This window comes from Xiphophorus maculatus, chromosome 14 (genome assembly GCF_002775205.1).
Source record: "Xiphophorus maculatus strain JP 163 A chromosome 14, X_maculatus-5.0-male, whole genome shotgun sequence".
Classification (NCBI taxonomy): Eukaryota; Metazoa; Chordata; class Actinopteri; order Cyprinodontiformes; family Poeciliidae; genus Xiphophorus; species Xiphophorus maculatus.
In genome coordinates, this window is record NC_036456.1 from 20,870,467 (window position 1) to 20,889,055 (window position 18,589).

At 42.4% G+C, this 18,589-nt stretch overlaps 1 protein-coding gene across 1 annotated transcript; it reads right to left on the reverse strand.

Annotated features, from left to right (window-relative positions):
- Window positions 1–4,574: 4,574 nt before the first annotated feature.
- On the reverse strand, window positions 4,575–17,876 carry LOC106700152 (cysteinyl leukotriene receptor 2-like). The gene is made up of 5 exons (XM_014474538.2): window positions 17,658–17,876; window positions 12,430–12,607; window positions 6,301–6,468; window positions 6,047–6,214; window positions 4,575–5,947 (listed from the first exon to the last, which is right to left on the reverse strand). Exons 1-5 carry the CDS (start codon window positions 17,731–17,733, stop codon window positions 5,296–5,298), a joined length of 1,242 nt encoding a protein of 413 aa, XP_014330024.1. The 5' UTR covers window positions 17,734–17,876; the 3' UTR covers window positions 4,575–5,295.
- Between the last annotated feature and the right edge of the window lie 713 nt (window positions 17,877–18,589).

Sequence of the window (18,589 nt, forward strand, 5' to 3'; positions counted from 1 at the left end):
GAACCTCCAGAACCCACTTTGGACCCCCTGGTTTATATGAAAAGGTTTAATTATTTAGCTGGTGCTTTTTTCATCTCCTGCTCCCTAACCTATCTGCTCTCCTTTGCTGAGGTGCTTTTTGTCATTTCCCTCCTTTTACCTTCATTCATTCATTCATTCATTCATTCATTCATTCATTCATTCATTCCAGCCAAAGTTACGAGGATCCACAGATCAGGAGCTAAATGTGGCTTCAGAGCCACAGGTCTGCTGTTCCTGTTTTCATTAATATGACGATAGGTTGCGTACTGTAAATATTTTACATTTAACTTATATTTATTTATATTTATTCAGGTTGTTCTATATTTACAGGAATTACCTGGTTTAATGAACCAAAAACTAACAGAAAATTACAAACTCAGTAACAGGTGATTAAACCATTTAACTCATTAAATAAGCTACTAAAATCAAGGGCATAAGAATAAATCTACTTTAACATAATATGTAACTTTCTGAATGGATCTGCTCTTTTTGTTTTTACTCAAAAACAAAAATCTAGCTGTTCATTAAATCTGACAGTTCCATATTTTATTTTGAACCTGAAAAGACCAAAATGTTTTCAGATCAATTTAAAAGAGTAAAATATAGAACTACAAACACAAACCCTGTCTTCTGGCTCCAGAGCTGGCGGTCGACTCCCCCTGGTGGTCTGGAGGTCGAACATTTGGAGCCAGTTTTCAGAGTTTCATACTTGCTTTTGTTTTTGCTATTTGTTGTTTTTCCCTTTTTGCTTTTCTGCTGCTTTTATTTTTTGGAGTTGCATCATTCATGTGTTTGCAGCTCATTTGGCCGCTAGCTGCACATTCCCACCCGTCGGCCATCTTACAAATACGACTTTCATTTACAGCCAGGAAGGAATCTATAAATCCAAAACCAGCTCCTAAAGTTTTCTTAGAGTCTTTAAACTGCAACAACAGGAGCAACAAGGTGAATTTCTTGGGACCAAACAGACGTTAATGTTTTTAAAACATTAGAGACGCCCTGTGGCAGCATGCCGCCCTGGGCAGAGAGCCAGAGGCCCAAAAAGCTGCAGGATGGAGGGAACAGCTAACAGAGCGCTGAGGATGAAGAAAACTGATGGATTTCTGGACCTGAAACTGGACCAGAACCAGAACCTGGACCAGAACCAAGAATGGGACTAGAAGCAGAACCAGGATCTGGATCTGAAACCGGATCCAGATCCTGGAGAGAACCTGTTCCAGGTGCTCTCCTCTAAGAGACATGAGGCTCCTGATGAACAGAACCAGGTGAACAGAACCTAGTGAACAGAACCTCATGAACAGAACCTGTCCATCAGGTGAACAGAACCAGGTAAACAGAACCTGATGAACAGAACCTGGTGAACAGAACCAGGTCTAAGCCCGGATCAAAGCTCCAGTCCCATGATCTGCCTCTCTTTGTTTCTGCCAGAACACGGCGGCACAAAGACGGTTCTGTGAGTGTGGAAACAAGGGAGGGAGGGGCCAGGAAACACCTGGAGGTCAGGAAACACACACACACCCACACACACACACACACACACACCCACACCCACACACGCCCACACACACACACACATGCACACACACACACACCCACCCACACACACACACACATGCACACACACACACTCACCCAGCTGTAAAACAAATAAAACTTATTTCAGTTGTGCCCGTTCACTTTAAAGGCTGTTGCTCCTGACCTTTGACCTCCATGTGAGCTGCCTCTGGGCTGCGTGCTGATTGGTCCTCACAGCTCCTTGGGGCGGGGTTTGGGAAACTCCCTCTGCAGCTCCCCCTGCTGGTCATGAACACACATTACTGCACTGACATTAATTAATCTGAATTTTATTTCTGTTTATTTTTATTTCTGGATGGTTGATGTGAGGGGAATTTTTTTAAAAGGTTTTGTTGGCTCTAGTGGCCTTTATTTTAAAGTAGTTCAACAGGAAACAGGGTAATGAGACAGGGGGAAGACATGCAGCAAATGTCGCCAGGCCAGGAATCGAACCAGCGACCACCGCCACGAGGACGAAGGCCTCAATACGTGGGTCGTGCTTTGCCCCTGCGCCACCACAGCAACCCCCTGTGAGGGGAATTTTACTGATCTTTCATCAGATTGACCTTTGACCTGTGGTCCAAATGGATTTTATCCATTCAAAAATAATTTAAGTGTTTTACATTTTAGAGAAAATATGTTGCTGCTTAATATTTCTGACAAACTGTAGAGGAGAATTTTATGAAGCGATTAATTTTCCATTTTGTTTGAAGAAATTTAAAAACTGCGGTTAAGTTTTCGATGCTTCCTGGATCGGATGTTTCTATCTGTTATATATCTATAGAAAGGAAACTATTTCATCTGGTTCTTAGCTCTCTTTCTCCAGTAGGTGGCGCATTTGAGCCATAAATCAAACTAAAGACATGGAGACTAAAGATAATCTCAAACCAGATGCTGACAGACCTTAGAGCTGAAGGAAACAGTCTCATGTCTGCTGAAGTGTTTTTCACAGGTAAAAACAGAATAAAGACATTTTAACAGGGCTTGGTTTGAAGGTTCTGGTTCTGGTTCTACAGGATTGTTAACGAGAACAACAACTCTGGACCTTTTATCCACAAATATGTAAATATTTCCTGATTTATTGTCTGCTGGGTTACCAAAGTTATTCATCTTTGGTCAGAATAATGAGACTTTCTTCAGATTCAAGACTTTACATTCATAAAATTAATATTCCTTGAAACAGTTTTAAAAGTCCAGACGGAGATCTCAGACACATTGCTGCCTTGTCATGGAAATTAAAAGAAAATCAGGAAGATTTCCTCCACCAGTCTGATTCGTCTCAGAGCCTCATTTCTAGATGTCTGAAGGTTCCTGGTTGAGTTGTAGCTGTAAACAGGACAGGAACATCCAGGAAGGAGGTTCTGGGTCCTAGACGGGAAAAGGTTCTGGTGTAAAACAACTGCAGAACAAAAGCTAAAGAGTTTGTGTAGAAGAGTCAAACTTCATGGGAAACCATTCAGGTACCAACAGTGGATGAAAGGCCACACAGAGAAAGAAGCCATTGGTGGAAAAGCATCTAAAACCCCAGATTAGAGCCTGCAAACGAACTCTGGTACAAAAACCTGACATTCTGGACGAATCCCGTCCCAAAAGCATCATGTTCTGGGGTCGCTTTGCTTCAGGAGGAACTGGTGCACTTCACAAAATGAATGGCATCAGGAGAAAAGATTATGTAGAAATAGTAAAGCAACATCAGAACATATCAGCGAGGAAGTTAAATCTCGGACACAGACGGTTGTCCAGATGGACGATGTCCCCCAGCAGATTAGTTAGAAAGTGATTTAAGGACAACGAAGTCAACGTGTTGGAGTGAGCATCACAAAGATCTCACTTCTATAGATAATGTAGGGAGCTGAGGCGATATGGGCTAATTAGCTTAGCTCCCAACTAAGCACACAGTTAGCAGGCTAAGCATTTAGTTTGGAGCTAAATATGTAGCTCAGAGCCAAATATTTAAAAGCCGTCTTGTAAATCTCTTTATAAACTGTTGCTTCGTGTCAACTATTTATCATTTCTTTCCCTCTTTTCTTGTTCAACATTTCAGCTTTAAACAAAAGTTGGCTCGTTTTAAAAGCAATCCAGATGTTTTCCAGTGGCTCCACAGCAGCACTGAAGGTTTCTCACCAGCACAAGATTAGACGGATGTTCGCTACTTTGGTAGCCCACTTCCGCATATCGGCTAGTGAATTTGCGGATTAGTTTAATATTTAGCGGTGAGCTAGCTACATACTGCGTGTTAAACATTTAGTTAGCCCAGAGCTAATCACAGCTAAATTACCAACGAAGTGTTTACCTAGCTAGGAGGTAAATAGTTAGCTTGTTTACAGAATGTTGTTGGTTGGAGCTAATAGTTTATAAGCTAAATAGTTTGTTGATTAAATATTTATTTTAAAACATTTGCAAATGAATGAATAAAATGGTCAAAATATGACTTTGGAAAGTGAATCTTTATATAAAATGTAATTTTCCTCCTATAACAGGCTGAATGACCCAAATAACTCTTCTTAATTTTGTACTATGCAACTTTACAAAATGGTGTGTAAGCGAGGCGGTCTACAAACCTGACCCAGTTCAACTGGTTCTGTTGGGAGGAATGGGCCAGAACTCCAGAAACCTGCTATTAGGAAGGAAACCCAATACAGTCAGGCAGTTTAAAGGGCAGCCCTACCCAAATAACCAGGAAATGGATGTAAACGCTGATTGTAGGTGAAGCTCAACTGAATAGTTTTTTAAAAAAAATCTATCAAAAATTTAACATTTAGTAAATGAAAATAATATAATAGTCATAACTGAGAAAAAAAAGGAAAAGTGTGATTTAATATCTGGCGTTGAGGAATGACTGTATAGAGACTTCAAACTGATCAAGTTATAAATGGATCTAAATTTGTCTGAAGTGAACTGAATGTAAACCATTAAAATTTGAACTAAATTCCTCACTTGATGTTTTCAATAACATCCTCTGAGTCGCATTATAATTAAACATTAAATTAAACAGCAGGATATAAACAGACAGTGACAGAGTTTGTAGGAGTGAATGATTTATATAAAAATCCACATAAACATTGAGCAGAAGGGTCGACCCTTCCAGCTGGACCTTCATTTCTAAGCTTCCTGTTTACATAGCCGAACTGTATCCCAACATATTATAAAATAATAAAGACAGTTAAATAAACAGGATCAGCTGAACATGAACCTCATGTTCAGATCCCACCCAAAAGTGTTTCAGTGCTTCACTCTGACGCTTCATGGTTAGACGATAAACAAAGTTTAAAAATCACCAGGAGGAAATTACTGCAGGGATTATCTCCCTATAAACGGGTGATTGGGAGGCACAGGGAGCAGTGGTGCTTCAGGTCAATGGAAACTATCAAAACCCTGGAAACAAAGAAGGTTTCCTGTTCCTGTTCAGTCTGGGGCGTCCAGTCAGGAAGCAGCCTGAAGAGGGCGCTATAAGTTCACCTGCAGAACTGGATCCTGTCTTGCTGTACAACATGTTTTACCTGAACAGCACCCGTATGGAGGAAAACCATGAAGGAGAACATGTGACTCCTTCCTGCTTCCTCTGGATTATAATCTGATCTCAACCTTCATCAAACTGGACATTACCAAAGAAAATGGAAAAATGACAGAGATCAATCTGTGGTGGTGTGACTCAATGGCCATCGTCTGCAGCAGTTTCTCCTGAAAGTTTTCTAATTTTGGATGAAAACTGAGCACATTTCAGTCACAGGTCTCCTCCAATCCCAAAGGTTTCTCAGTCATTTGGATCTGCTGGTCTGTAGCAGGATGTTGTGTTTTTAACGGACTCTGCTCCATATCCTCTGCTTTAATGGACAGACCCTGTTGAGTTTTAACTTTCAACGACCCAGCCCGTCCAGTGGATCTTAAAGAGCCACTTCTGAAAGACAGCCGTTTACTGATATGTAAGCGAGTGTGCTCAATGTCTTCCTTGAAGTTCTTGGTGGAGTAGTAGTACAGCAGCGGGTTGACCACGCTGTTGGACGCCGCCATGCACAGCGTTATCGCCACGGCTCTCTGCAGCAGGTTGGTGACGCCACAGTTCCAGCCGCCGTTCACGGCGTAAAGGTGCAGGGTCCGGATCACGTGGTAGGGCAGGAAGCAGAGCAGGAAGGTCGCTATCACCATGATGAGCAGGTGCACTGAGCGCTGGTTTTTCTTCCTTAACTTCATGCGCGTTTTCGGGTCCTGAGAATAATGTGGGTGTGTCAGACAGTGGATGATCTTGGTGCAACACAGGATGATGGTGAAGAACGGCAGCACAAATCCAAAAATCAACGCCACGTAGTTCATGCTGAGGATGCGGGACCAAGACTGTGGAGTCGCCGGCTCAAAGCAGCGAGGTATTCCACCTCTGGAAGGAAGCAGAAGAGAAACTTCAGCATCCCCTGATCATCTGCTTGATCCCAGGCAGCAACAAACAAAGATGCATCACTGGTGCTCTGACTCTTACCTTTTATTAACGCCGCTGCCTAGGAAGGGCAGAGAGGACACGGCCACAAACAGCCAGATTCCCAGACACGTCAGTAAGGCTAACTTGAAGCTTTTCACTTTCTTATGATGTAGTGGATAGACGATGGAAAACCAGCGGAGGAGGCTCAGGAACGTGAGGAACAGGATGCTGAAAGGCAGAGAGAGCGGGAATGAAACTGAAATATTCCCCAAACCAAAGGGAAACTTATGGCATGAGGACGTCTCCTGTCCCACCTGGAGTAGAGATTGACGTAGAAGGTGTAGACACAGAGTCTGCAGACCCAGTCAGGAAAGGACCAGTGGCCCTTGTTCATGTAGTACGCCAGTCGCAGAGGCAGGGTGAGGGAGAAGCTGCCGTCAGACAGCGCGAGGTTCACCATGATCACATAGGCAGGCTTCCTCCTGTGGATGGAAGAGGAGATGGAAAATCAGGGCAATGTAGGAATTCACAGCCTGATCTCTTCCCTCAGTAGCAGGAACCTCTGTTTGTAAGACATTTGTCTTCCTGTTGGACATTGGGACAGAGGACAACACAGAGGAGCAGTGACTGGTTCCAGTAAAGTCCACCTGCTGGAAGTTCTCCAGTTTTCTCAGAGTCCAAACTGATCAAGGCTATGAAAACAGAGGAGACGTGACACCAAACCGAGGGCTGAGTGAGAAACGGTTCTGTTCTGGTGTTTTGACCCTGCGGTGACCTGAACACCTGTCCACAGTGTCACCTGCTGGGAGACGACACACCCAGTCCAACGCTGGTCGACATGTAAATGCTCCAAAAAATCCCGCTGCCAAATCATTTTCCGGGTAAAGATAGGATCTACCACAATCTGCTGTCTGACCTCAAAGAGCCGGATTCTGGGTCAGACCAGCACAAAGGGCTGCAGAGGACAGCAGGTTTTAACTTTCCCCTTTTACTCTAATTCACCTAAATAAAACCCAGCCTCCTTCAGAAGTTACTCAGTAATCAGAGTCCACCTGCACTGACAGTCTGGGCAAGGAGAGCATTAAACTCTGGGGGAGCTGCAGAGATCCACAGCTCAGGTGGGAGAATCTATGAAAAGGAGAACCGTCTCACTTCCACCACACAAGTCTGAACTTTAGCAAAAAGAAAACGGTAGATGTTTGTCCTGTCACCCAGAGGGGTGTTAAGGTCATGTGACTGAGACTGTTTCCCCTTGATGGTCCGGTCGACCCGGTTCTACTGGAACCAGAACATCTGTTCCACCTCCAGCTGCTGTGGCTCTGACCCAAACCAACCTGTTCCCCTCCTGGCCTGTGGGGGCGCTGCACCAAGAACCACTGAAGGAAACGACACAAAAACTCTGAAGACACTGAGAGCAACTTCCTGTTTCACCAGATGGAAACAAGATGGAGGCGTCAGATTTTAGTGTTGAAGGATTTCTCTTTAGTCTTTGGCTGAAGATCAGGAGACATTTCTGCTGCTAGCGCTAGGCTAGCATGTTAGCTTTGGCTGTATTTACCCAGAATGCCCGGCGCTGTAGTCCACTTCCTGAGTTTGGAGCACTTTCTGGTCCCCTTGGTGTTCACATTCAAACTAAGCCAGAGTTCACTTCAACCAAACCCAGACTGAGGTTTGGAGGACCAGAGTTAGCTTAGCATTCACATCTCCAAAAAACGAACCGGACTTTCTACACAGACGGAGTGGAGTTGGATTAAAGCGACTGAACAGGAAGGAGGGAATGAAGCCTCAGATTGTCAGCAATGCAATGAGGAGATGTGAGTTTAATTTGTGGCTTCATGAGTTAGAATGGCCTAGTTAAAGTTAAGACCTAAATCCAACTGGGAATCTGAGGGAAGACTTGAAAACCGATGTTCAACCTGACTGAGGTTGGATGGAGTCACTTTGTGTTGAATCCAAATAAAACAGTCAAGTTGTAACAAACTGTGGAAAAGTTTTACAGGACATGGAAACAGAAAACACCTGGAAAAACCTTGAAATGACTCCAGAAATCCTGGAGATCCGGATCAGGATCCGTTTCAGGAATCAAAAGATAGTCTGACCGTGATTAAGGACGACTGTGGGTGGTTGTATAGCAGAGTACAACATGTTTCTGACTGTTTTTCTTGTTAAAATGAGAGATTTGAGTTTCAGTCCCATTTGTTTCAACGCTGCACAGCGGCCGCCGGATCTGGATCCTCCAGATCTGGATCCTAGTGATCTGGATCCTCCAGATCTGGATCCTCCTTATCTGGACCCTAGTGATCTGGATCCTCCAGATCTGGATCCTCCTGTAACTATGCGGTTCAGCTCAAACTGCCCTCTGGCTCCACAAGGCTTTCATTGTTGACACACCTGCATGTTTCTGTGTTTATCTCCGATCTGATCAGCTGCTGGGATAATTTAATGGCTTCATTTCCTGGTTTCCTGCAGCGTGGTAAACAAATGACCGAGAATCAAATAAGCCTCCAGCCTCCAGCGTCAGACTGAAGCAGAAACAGAAGCAGAAACAGAAGCAGAAACAGAAGCAGAAGCAGAAACTCCTGCTGCTTGAGGGAAACTTCAGCTGGATGTTTCTCAGGTTTTAGGGAGAAGATTCACTGATGATTCAGCAAAACTTAAAATGCAACCAAACGTGTTTCTCTTTATGTTCCTGATGATTATGTGACACAATGAGGATTCCACCCACATGCCGAAGATGCCCATCATCCTCCTCATCACAGGCATCCCATAAACACAGTGAAAGTGGATTTTACTATTTAATGAGGAGAAAGTCAAAGTTTTTACGCCTTTTCAGATTCATTTATTTAATGTTTCTTCTTGGTCTGATTCAGGGACAGGTTATCCCAGGAGTTTAAGGCTGCGCCATTCACACTTATTCCACTTTAATCCAACTCCTGTCCGTCTGCCTAGTCAAAGTCTGGTTCCTTTGTGCAGGTGTGAATGTGTAAACGAACATTTATGTGGACCAAAAAATCAAACTCTGGTCCTCCAGACCTCAGTCTGGGTTCGGTTGAACTGAACTCTGGTTGGTTTGAATGTGAATGTGAACACCGAGCGGACCAGACTCCGCTCCAAAAGTAGGAAGTGGACTACAGCGCAGGGCATTCTGGGTAAATCCAACCGAAGCTAACATGCTAGCCTAGCACTAGCAGCAGAAATGGCTCCTGGTCTTTAGCCAAAGACTAAAGAGAAATCCTCCAACACTAAAATCTGACGCCTCCATCTTGTTTCCATCTGGTGAAACAGGAAGTTGCTCTCAGTGTCTTCAGAGGTTTTTGTGTCGTTTCCTTCAGTGGTTCTTGGTGCAGCGCCCCCACAGGCCTGGAGGGGAACAGGTTGGTTTGACTCAGAACCACAGCAGCTGGAGGTGGAGCAGATGTTCTGGTTCCAGTAGAACCGGGTCGACCGGACCATCAGGGGGAAACAGCATAACCATTGCTAAGGCAACATCATGAACCCCAGGACCAGCCGGATCTGTCCATCGTGTTGCTTTGCCTTTATTCAGTGGATCATAATGTAACTTTAGGAAGCGGTTCTTCAGAATCATTCGGTCCGATCCCAGCTGGTTTCAAACAGGTTCCAGGATTAAAGACGACCTTTATTCCAACATGTTGTTGTTTCAGAGGAACCAACAGTTTAACCAGAACCAGACCGACCCGTCAACTCTCCGACTCAGCTCCTACTGATGATGCGTTCCTTCAGCTCCTGTAATTAGACAGCTGTTCATTAGCTGTTCATTGGCTGTTCATTAGCTGTTCATTGGCTGTTCATTGGCTGTTCATTAGCTGTTCATTAGCTGTTCATTGGCTGTTCATTAGCTGTTCATTGGCTGTTCATTGGCTGTTCATTAGCTGTTCATTGGCTGTTCATTGGCTGTTCATTGGCTGTTCATTGGCTGTTCATTTGCTGTTCATTAGCTGTTCATTGGCTGTTCATTAGCTGTTCATTGGCTGTTCATTGGCTGTTCATTAGCTGTTCATTGGCTGTTCATTAGCTGTTCATTAGCTGTTCACATTTAGACAGCTGCTCATCAGAACAAGGTGTGGCAGCTGAAGGAAACATTTCTTAGTAATCTCTAATTGGCAGCATAGATCCAGTTAATCACGTTTTATTTTCTTTATCTAAAAATTTCAATGCATTCTGAACCGTCTGGATTAAAATCTGACCTGATTGGCTAAACGACTCGCTAGAGAAATCTGGGAAATATAAACCTGGAAGAAATGACTTTTTAACAGAACCACTGAGGATCACAGAACCGATAAGGTTCTTCACAGAGATGCAAACAGGACACTATAATAAAGCTAGGCAGTTAGCATCCTTTATCTAGGAATGTAACAGAATCCCAGAGGTTTTCTCTACACTCAGATTAAAATTATTCAGCAGTTTGTAGAAACATCCAAACAGAAACCATGAGGTTCCTCAGTTTGTTTCAGCTCAGCTGATCCAGGCTGGAGTCTCCCTCTGCACCACCAACCAGAGCAACAGGAGGTCAGGAGGTCGGCGCAGAGATCTGGAGTGTTTTCCGTCAGTGGAGAGGTCACGGGGTCACGGGCTGTTTCTGTTCAGGGTCGTTTAGTTTGTTGAGTTGACCTTGACTGTCCTAGAAAACACTTTCAGTATCTGGTTGCTTCATGTCTGCGCTCCAGCTCTGCTGGTTTATGGCGACCAGGAACAGCTGCTAACAGTTTATACAGTGTTATTAGCACTGTAAAAGTAATTTGTTTATGACGATGTAAATTTTTACTGCAGCAGTTTCATGGTGACGTTTCCTTTTCAGCCTGTGTGAATATTTAAATCTAACAACATTTTCTCATGTTAGATTCCAAACAGCAACGAACAGAAACAGTGATCTTCACCTATGGAACTAAAAATGTGCTAACAGCAGAGCTAATGTTAGCACTGAAAACATTTAGCGCACTTAGCTTTCCTTAAATCCATTTCTCCAGATCATTTTAAAGTTCTAATTTGCTTGGCTGTTTTGTAAACTTTCAGGTGAATAAAGTTCAACCTCTGTGTTGAAGTTCTGGTTATTTAGTCGTTTTTATTGATGCTCTTATTTTGAAGTAGGTGAACTCAGTTTGTTGCCACAAATGACATTTATTCTGTACCCAGAATGCATCACTGCAGTGAATGGTTTAAAATCTACAGACTTCCTGTTGTTTTCCTATCCTGGTCCATTAGGCAGAATCAGAAAGTTAGCAAAACGCAATAATTATAAAACTGAAACCAGAATAAAAGAATCACTTCCTGAAGTGCAAACAGGCAGGAGAGAGAGAACAAATCTGATCCTGTTGTTGGCAATATACTATGTTGCTCATGTGTTGTCGTTGACACATTAGCAACCTTACTGAAATCAACGGTTTAGCACTAGGTTCCACTAAACACCATGTTGGTATAGCATTAGCTAATGCTAAATACCATGTTGGTATAGCATTAGCTAATGCTAAGTACCATGTTGGTATAGCATTAGCTAATGCTAAGTACCATGTTGGTATAGCATTAGCTAATGCTAAATACCATGTTGGTATAGCATTAGCTAATGCTAAATACCATGTTGGTATAGCATTAGCTAATGCTAAATACCATGTTGGTATAGCATTAGCTAATGCTAAGTACCATGTTGGTATAGCATTAGCTAATGCTAAATACCATGTTGGTATAGCATTAGCTAATGCTAAGTACCATGTTGGTATAGCATTAGCTAATGGTAAATACCATGTTGGTATAGCAATAGCTAATGCTAAATACCATGTTGGTATAGCATTAGCTAATGCTAAATACCATGTTGGTATAGCAATAGCTAATGCTAAATACCATGTTGGTATAGCATTAGCTAATGCTAAATACCATGTTGGTATAGCACTAGCTAATGCTAAATACCATGTTGGTATAGCACTAGCTAATGCTAAATACCATGTTGGTATAGCATTAGCTAATGCTAAATACCATGTTGGTATAGCACTAGCTAATGCTAAATTCCATGTTGGTATAGCACTAGCTAATGCTAAATACCATGTTGGTATAGCATTAGCTAATGCTAAATACCATGTTGGTATAGCACTAGCTAATGCTAAATACCATGTTGGTATAGCATTAGCTAATGCTAAATACCATGTTGGTATAGCATTAGCTAATGCTAAATACCATGTTGGTATAGCACTAGCTAATGCTAAATACCATGTTGGTATAGCACTAGCTAATGCTAAATACCATGTTGGTATAGCATTAGCTAATGCTAAATACCATGTTGGTATAGCACTAGCTAATGCTAAATACCATGTTGGTATAGTGCTGTAGCTTTAGTGGAACTGATGTTTAGTGCTTTACGGTAAGTGCAGCTAACGTTTTCGTTAGCGGCGCCACCACGGCCATGTGTTTATGATTAAAGTGTTTCAGGGTCAAACCTGCGTTTCTTCTGCCTGAAGAAGACCACCAGTGCTAAGATGTTGCAGAGGAACGCCACGGGGAACACCAGGAAGTAGGTCAAGATGTAGGCATTGTATTTGAATTCGTCGTCGTCATGGGGACAGGTCCGCGTGTTGATGCTGCTGTTTGGGGCGGTCGTGTTGCCGGCCAGCCAATCTGGAAAACATCCACACACAGAAACCATGGAGGAAAAGGTCAAGAAAGATGATCAGAGTTCATCTTATCAGCATCCATGAGAGTTTGTCCTGTCTACCAGACTCTAGGCTGGAGCTAACAGCTGTTAGCATGAAGCTGAAATGAAATGTTTGCATTCTCTGGGATTCTGTCAGTCTGAGTTCATCTCTGTCCTGAACACAGTGAGCTCCGTTCCTCAGCAAGGCGCCGGGTTGTCGGATCGATTCCAGCTGCTTCAACATCCAGGCTGTTTCTGTCAGTCAGGATTCAAACTGTTTCTCAGTGAAACTTCTGCTTTACTCTCGTGATGTCACATCCCGTCACTTCCTGTCCGTGATGTCACTTCCTGTCAGTGATGTCACAAATGCTCATCATATCATTGGTTCTGTTTTATAAGACAATAAATAGTTTTTGTCGTCATGTTGTTAACGTTTTCATTTGTTAATCTAAAGTGATAATTAGATTCATTAATTACATAAATTTTGATTAATCAGATTTTCCTTACATTAAAAGGTTCCAGCAACATCCAGTAACAACAGTTTTGTTGTGCTAAAAGCAGTTAGCCTATCAGTATAGAATAGCATATTAATGCTAACATGTAGCAGCTAATGCTAATGTCAGCATCCAGATTTCTAAAGAAACTCCATGATCAAACTCTGATCATTCATCTGATGGCTGAAGATTAAAAACTATAAATATCTTTATTATTAAGTTCAAATGTCTGTTTATTCAATAATTTAGCAGCAAAAATAGATTTTGGAATAAAGAAGTTGATCATTTCAGTGATAGTTTAATTACAGACCCTGAAATTAACTCAAAGTTTTAACCACTAGTTTAAATAAATATTTCATTTAATGAGGATAAAGACACAAACAAACGTGACGCGATGAGAAAAGGTTTTAACTCTCCAGGTTTCACAGACATCTGATTCCTGCCAGACTTTTACAAACTACAGAACCGTCTGACAACCAGAAACACACGGCCAGGAACTGAAGCAGCTCAGTTTTAATATTTTATCTAAGTTTTAATGTCAGTTTCTGCAGGTTTCTCACTAAAACAACCTTTCTTATTTACACTGCAGCAGCTGGACGATTCAGATAAACTCAAATATTTACATCATTTCAGTGGAAATAACAGAACGAGACTTTAGGGAGGAATCATTTGGTGCAGCTGTGGATTGTAAACTGCAGATTAACAGATTAATCTGGTGTTTGATCCAGATTAACACTGACATTCAGAGTGAAACCAGCTGAACTGTTTGAGCTCCGTTGAGGCTTCTTGTTTGTCTCCTTGGTAAATAAACTTCCAGCAGGGGAGTGGCAGCTTCTCCTCTGAGTGGACTGTTCTGTAAACTTTGCTGCACAGGGCCGTGCAGAGACCTTTGGAGGGTCAGGGGCTCAAATTAAAAAAGGCCCCATTGAACAAAATCTCCGTACAACAACACAGCAACAACCCACATGAACCAAGAATCTAACTGGATCCTACTGGATCATCGCCATCATGCAGGAAATGCAAAGCAAATCTAGTCTCTATTTTCCCCAACAGGTAAAAAGTTTCTGTTTCTGCTGCTGACAGTCCTGGAGGGCTGAGCTGATCTGAGACTGTAGCTGTTAAACAGACCAGAGGAGAGAAGGTCAAAGGTCATGAAGTTATGAAATAAGCTAATTTGCTGCCATTTTACTAATGAAGCCCTAATAATATCTATTTAACCTCTAGAACAACCTGGCTGCAGACTGATTTATAGATCAGAAACTCAAAGGGGTTAAAACTATATAATAGTTTGATGTTAAACCTCTAGATCTAGAATTATAAGACTGGAATATCAAGGCAAAGAAAACTGTAGCTGCTGGTAGGGGCCATTCAGGGGCCTCCAGACACTCAGGGGCCTCCAGACACTCAGGGGCCTCCAGACATTCAGGGGCCTCCAGACATTCAGGGGCCACCAGACATTCAGGGGCCTCCAGACACTCAGGGGCCTCCAGACACTCAGGGGCCTCCAGACATTCAGGGGCCTCCAGACACTCAGGGGCCTCCAGACACTCAGGGGCCTCCAGACATTCAGGGGCCTCCAGACATTCAGGGGCCTCCAGACACTCAGGGGCCTCCAGACATTCAGGGGCCTCCAGACATTCAGGGGCCTCCAGACATTCAGGGGCCTCCAGAGACTCAGGGGCCTCCAGACACTCAGGGGCCTCCAGACACTCAGGGGCCTCCAGACATTCAGGGGCCTCCAGACATTCAGGGGCCTCCAGACATTCAGGGGCCTCCAGACACTCAGGGGCCTCCAGACACTCAGGGGCCTCCAGACATTCAGGGGCCTCCAGACACTCAGGGGCCTCCAGACATTCAAGGGCCTCCAGACATTCAGGGGCCTCCAGACACTCAGGGGCCTCCAGACACTCAGGGGCCTCCAGACATTCAGGGGCCTCCAGACATTCAGGGGCCCCTAGAAATGGTCTAATTGTACCACAGACCATAGATCTAAACCTGTAGCATCATTTATAGAGAATAACAATGTTATTACATTTTATTTAATGCATCAGCCGAGAAAAAATAAATAGTACATTTAGGATTTAACTAGGACGTTTACCCTGTAAAAGTTTAAAGAATCATCTTGATAGACTGCCTGTAGTGAACCGGGCTTTTAGCAGAATGATGAAGTTAAAGTCAGAAGTTTCTCTGCAGCATTTCTGAGTTTAGTGGTGAGGCGGGTTTTGTCCCACTATTGCAGGACGATTATAAAAATATAAATAGAAACAGTTTTTCTAACGTCAACATCAGACCTACGTTTTTATTCACAAACCAGTTAATGAAAATATTCTTGCCCATAATTAGATAGATAGAGGAACAGATCCTCCTCCTCCTCACCATGGAGTCTGAACAACATGGAGGCTCTGAGAGTCATTATTAGCCTGAGGGCAGCCAGACTAGTTTATTTTACTACATTATTATATTTAGAGAAATATTATTGCTGAGGGGAACAAGCAGGCCTTCTGACATACAGATTAAACATAAATTAAAAAAAAAACAACTCAAAAGGCCAGTAGGGGCATCAAGGATAAAAGGAGCAGGGGCTCAAGGCCCCCATCGCCCCCCCTCTCTGCATGTGCCTGTTGATACAGGTCATAGTTCTGTTCAGGTTCTGACATGAAGGAACAGAACCAGGAACCGGTCCAGATTTAGTTTTGACAGAGCAAAGATAGAAAAACTGATAAAAGATCTGGAATAGAAATGTGAACCAGGAAGCGACAGGAAACGACTGCTGGCGTGTCAGAGTGTGTGTGTGTGCGCGCGCGTGTGTGTGTGTGTAGGTGTGTGTGTGTGTGTGGGTGTGTGTTGTTCAAACAGGTCAGCCTGTTGGAACAAGGCAGCTTTTATTGGCAGAGCATCGAGGAAAACAGACGGTTTGTTCTGGACTCTGGATTTGAATGACGGTTCATCAGCTGGATTATAAAATGGAAATGAATGGTGATGCGTTCAGGTTCGGCTCTGACGGACTGTGATGCGTTCAGGTTCAGCTCTGATGGACTGTGATGTGTTCAGGTTCAGCTCTGATGGACTGTGATGTGTTCAGGTTCAGCTCTGACGGACTGTGATGCGTTCAGGTTCAGCTCTGATGGACTGTGATGCGTTCAGGTTCAGCTCTGACGGACTGTGATGCGTTCAGGTTCGGCTCTGATGGACTGTGATGCGTTCAGGTTCGGCTCTGACGGACTGTGATGCGTTCAGGTTCGGCTCTGACGGACCGTGATGCGTTCAGGTTCGGCTCTGACGGACTGTGATGCGTTCAGGTTCAGCTCTGATGGACTGTGATGTGTTCAGGTTCAGCTCTGACGGACTGTGATGCGTTCAGGTTCAGCTCTGACGGACTGTGCTGCGTTCAGGTTCAGCTGTGGGCTGATTTTATGCTAATCAGGGCTTTCTGCCTTTATTTGGTTAATAATCTCTAAATGAATCAGAATCAGATCATCATTAATAAAATGATGTTTCTCTGGACCTGAGGCTGTGACCTCTGACCCCGGCTCTGAGCTGTTTAGAGTTTAGTTAACTGACCTTTAACCGTCCAGCAGCTCAGAAACAGACGAATCAAACCAGCTGGTTGGTCTTTATATTCCTTTAAATTATTCATTAATATGAACTTTTTTAGAAAATTTCAATCCGTCATTCAAGTTTTTACTTTTTTACTTTTATTTTTGTTGTTTTCTTATTTTAGAGCAAAATATTGTTTAATTCTAATATTTTTTAATAAGACATTTTTTTTTGTAATTCAAATTTTTTATTGATTTTCTGAAAATTATCTCACATAAAACACAAATACAGAACAAAAAAAACAAAAAAGGCTGGTGCACCACCCCCCCCCCCCAATACCCAGGGTACAGTCATATATTATATGTATATTACAGTGTCAATTCAAAAACATTCAGTAGTTGAGAAAAAGGTAATTGTCCGGGAAAATCAGACTTGATCCAGATACGTTACTCGAAGCCATAGTTCTTTTCAATGAGTCCCAAAAACTATCCCATTCCATGTCCCTGTTGTTGAGCATGACTTCATAAGTTTAATAAGACATTTTCATTTCTAAGCCATTTTATGTTTAACTTAAGCATTTTATTTGTTAAATATGTTTAATCAAAATATGTTTTGATGTGTTTAATATTAATTTCTGCTGTTATTAGTTCCCATATGTTTGCACTTTGACCTTTAACCTAAAAATGCTTTAAAATAAAGTTACTTTGAACTTAACATGATTTCTTTTGAGCTTTAATATTGAATGGAAACATTTTAATTCTGTTGTAAAGTTTATTATTATGTTGTTTCTTTCTGAAAGTTTGAATAAATGCACAAAATAATAATAATAATAATAATAATAATAATAATAATAATAATAATAATAATAATAATAATAATAATAATAATAATAATCCTCCACAGTGAATCTCTAAATTGAATCTGCAGATAAATATTTGCTCTAGGATCTGAACATAGATAATAATACTAGAAGTGCAGATTGTTTCTATCTAGATTTTCTCACCCTCCAGCCTCGCAGCGGGTTCCGCCTGCAGCTCCTTCATCCAGGTACCGGTCCGGTTCCGGTCCGCTCCGGCCATCAGTCCCGGTCCGGTCCGATCAGCAGCAGCGCTCGCAGCCCTCTGGGTGTCGGTTCGGATCCCGGAGTGAAGTGGTTCCGTGAAAGGGGCGTGTTCTGGTCGGGCGTGGAGCCGCGGAGCTCCGATTCCTGGGAACTCCGGGTTTCTGTCCGGTTCTTCCTGATCCAGTTCGGTTCCTCTGAGCGGCGAGGGGTGTGCACTGGTGACGTCATAGATAACCTCAGGTTGGCGCTGGAGGCCAAAATAATAATAATAAATAATAATAATAATAATAATAATAATAATAAAGAATAATATAATAATAATAAACAATAACAATAACAACAACAATAATAATAATAATAATAATAATAATAATAATAATAATAATAACAACAACAGCGGCAGGTTTCCAGCAGCCTGAGGGGAAAGAACCGGTTCACAAGAACCGGACTGGGCGGAACGACGTTCATTAAGTGATTCATTCCTTCAGTTGTTCAACATGGAAACAAATAAAGTTACATAACAGCTCATATTTAAAAATGTACCCAGAAACCATGAAGAGTAAACAACTAGACTGGAAACCAGCAAGACTCAGCAGGGACTGGGAGATTCCCAGTTCACCCAGTTCACCCAGTTCACCAAATCAAACTGTTATTTTAATCTCAATAAATGGATCAAATAACCCAGAAGCTGCTGTTTATGATCCTCTGGTTGGTTTTGGTTGATATGAAACATTAATGAGACAAAAACAACAAAACAAAACAGAGAATCTGTAGAAGAGATGAATTATGTTTTCACTGCAGAACTTCAGTAAATTAATATAATTTAACTAATAAAAAAATTTATCATCAAACATCAAATTAAAGGATCAAAA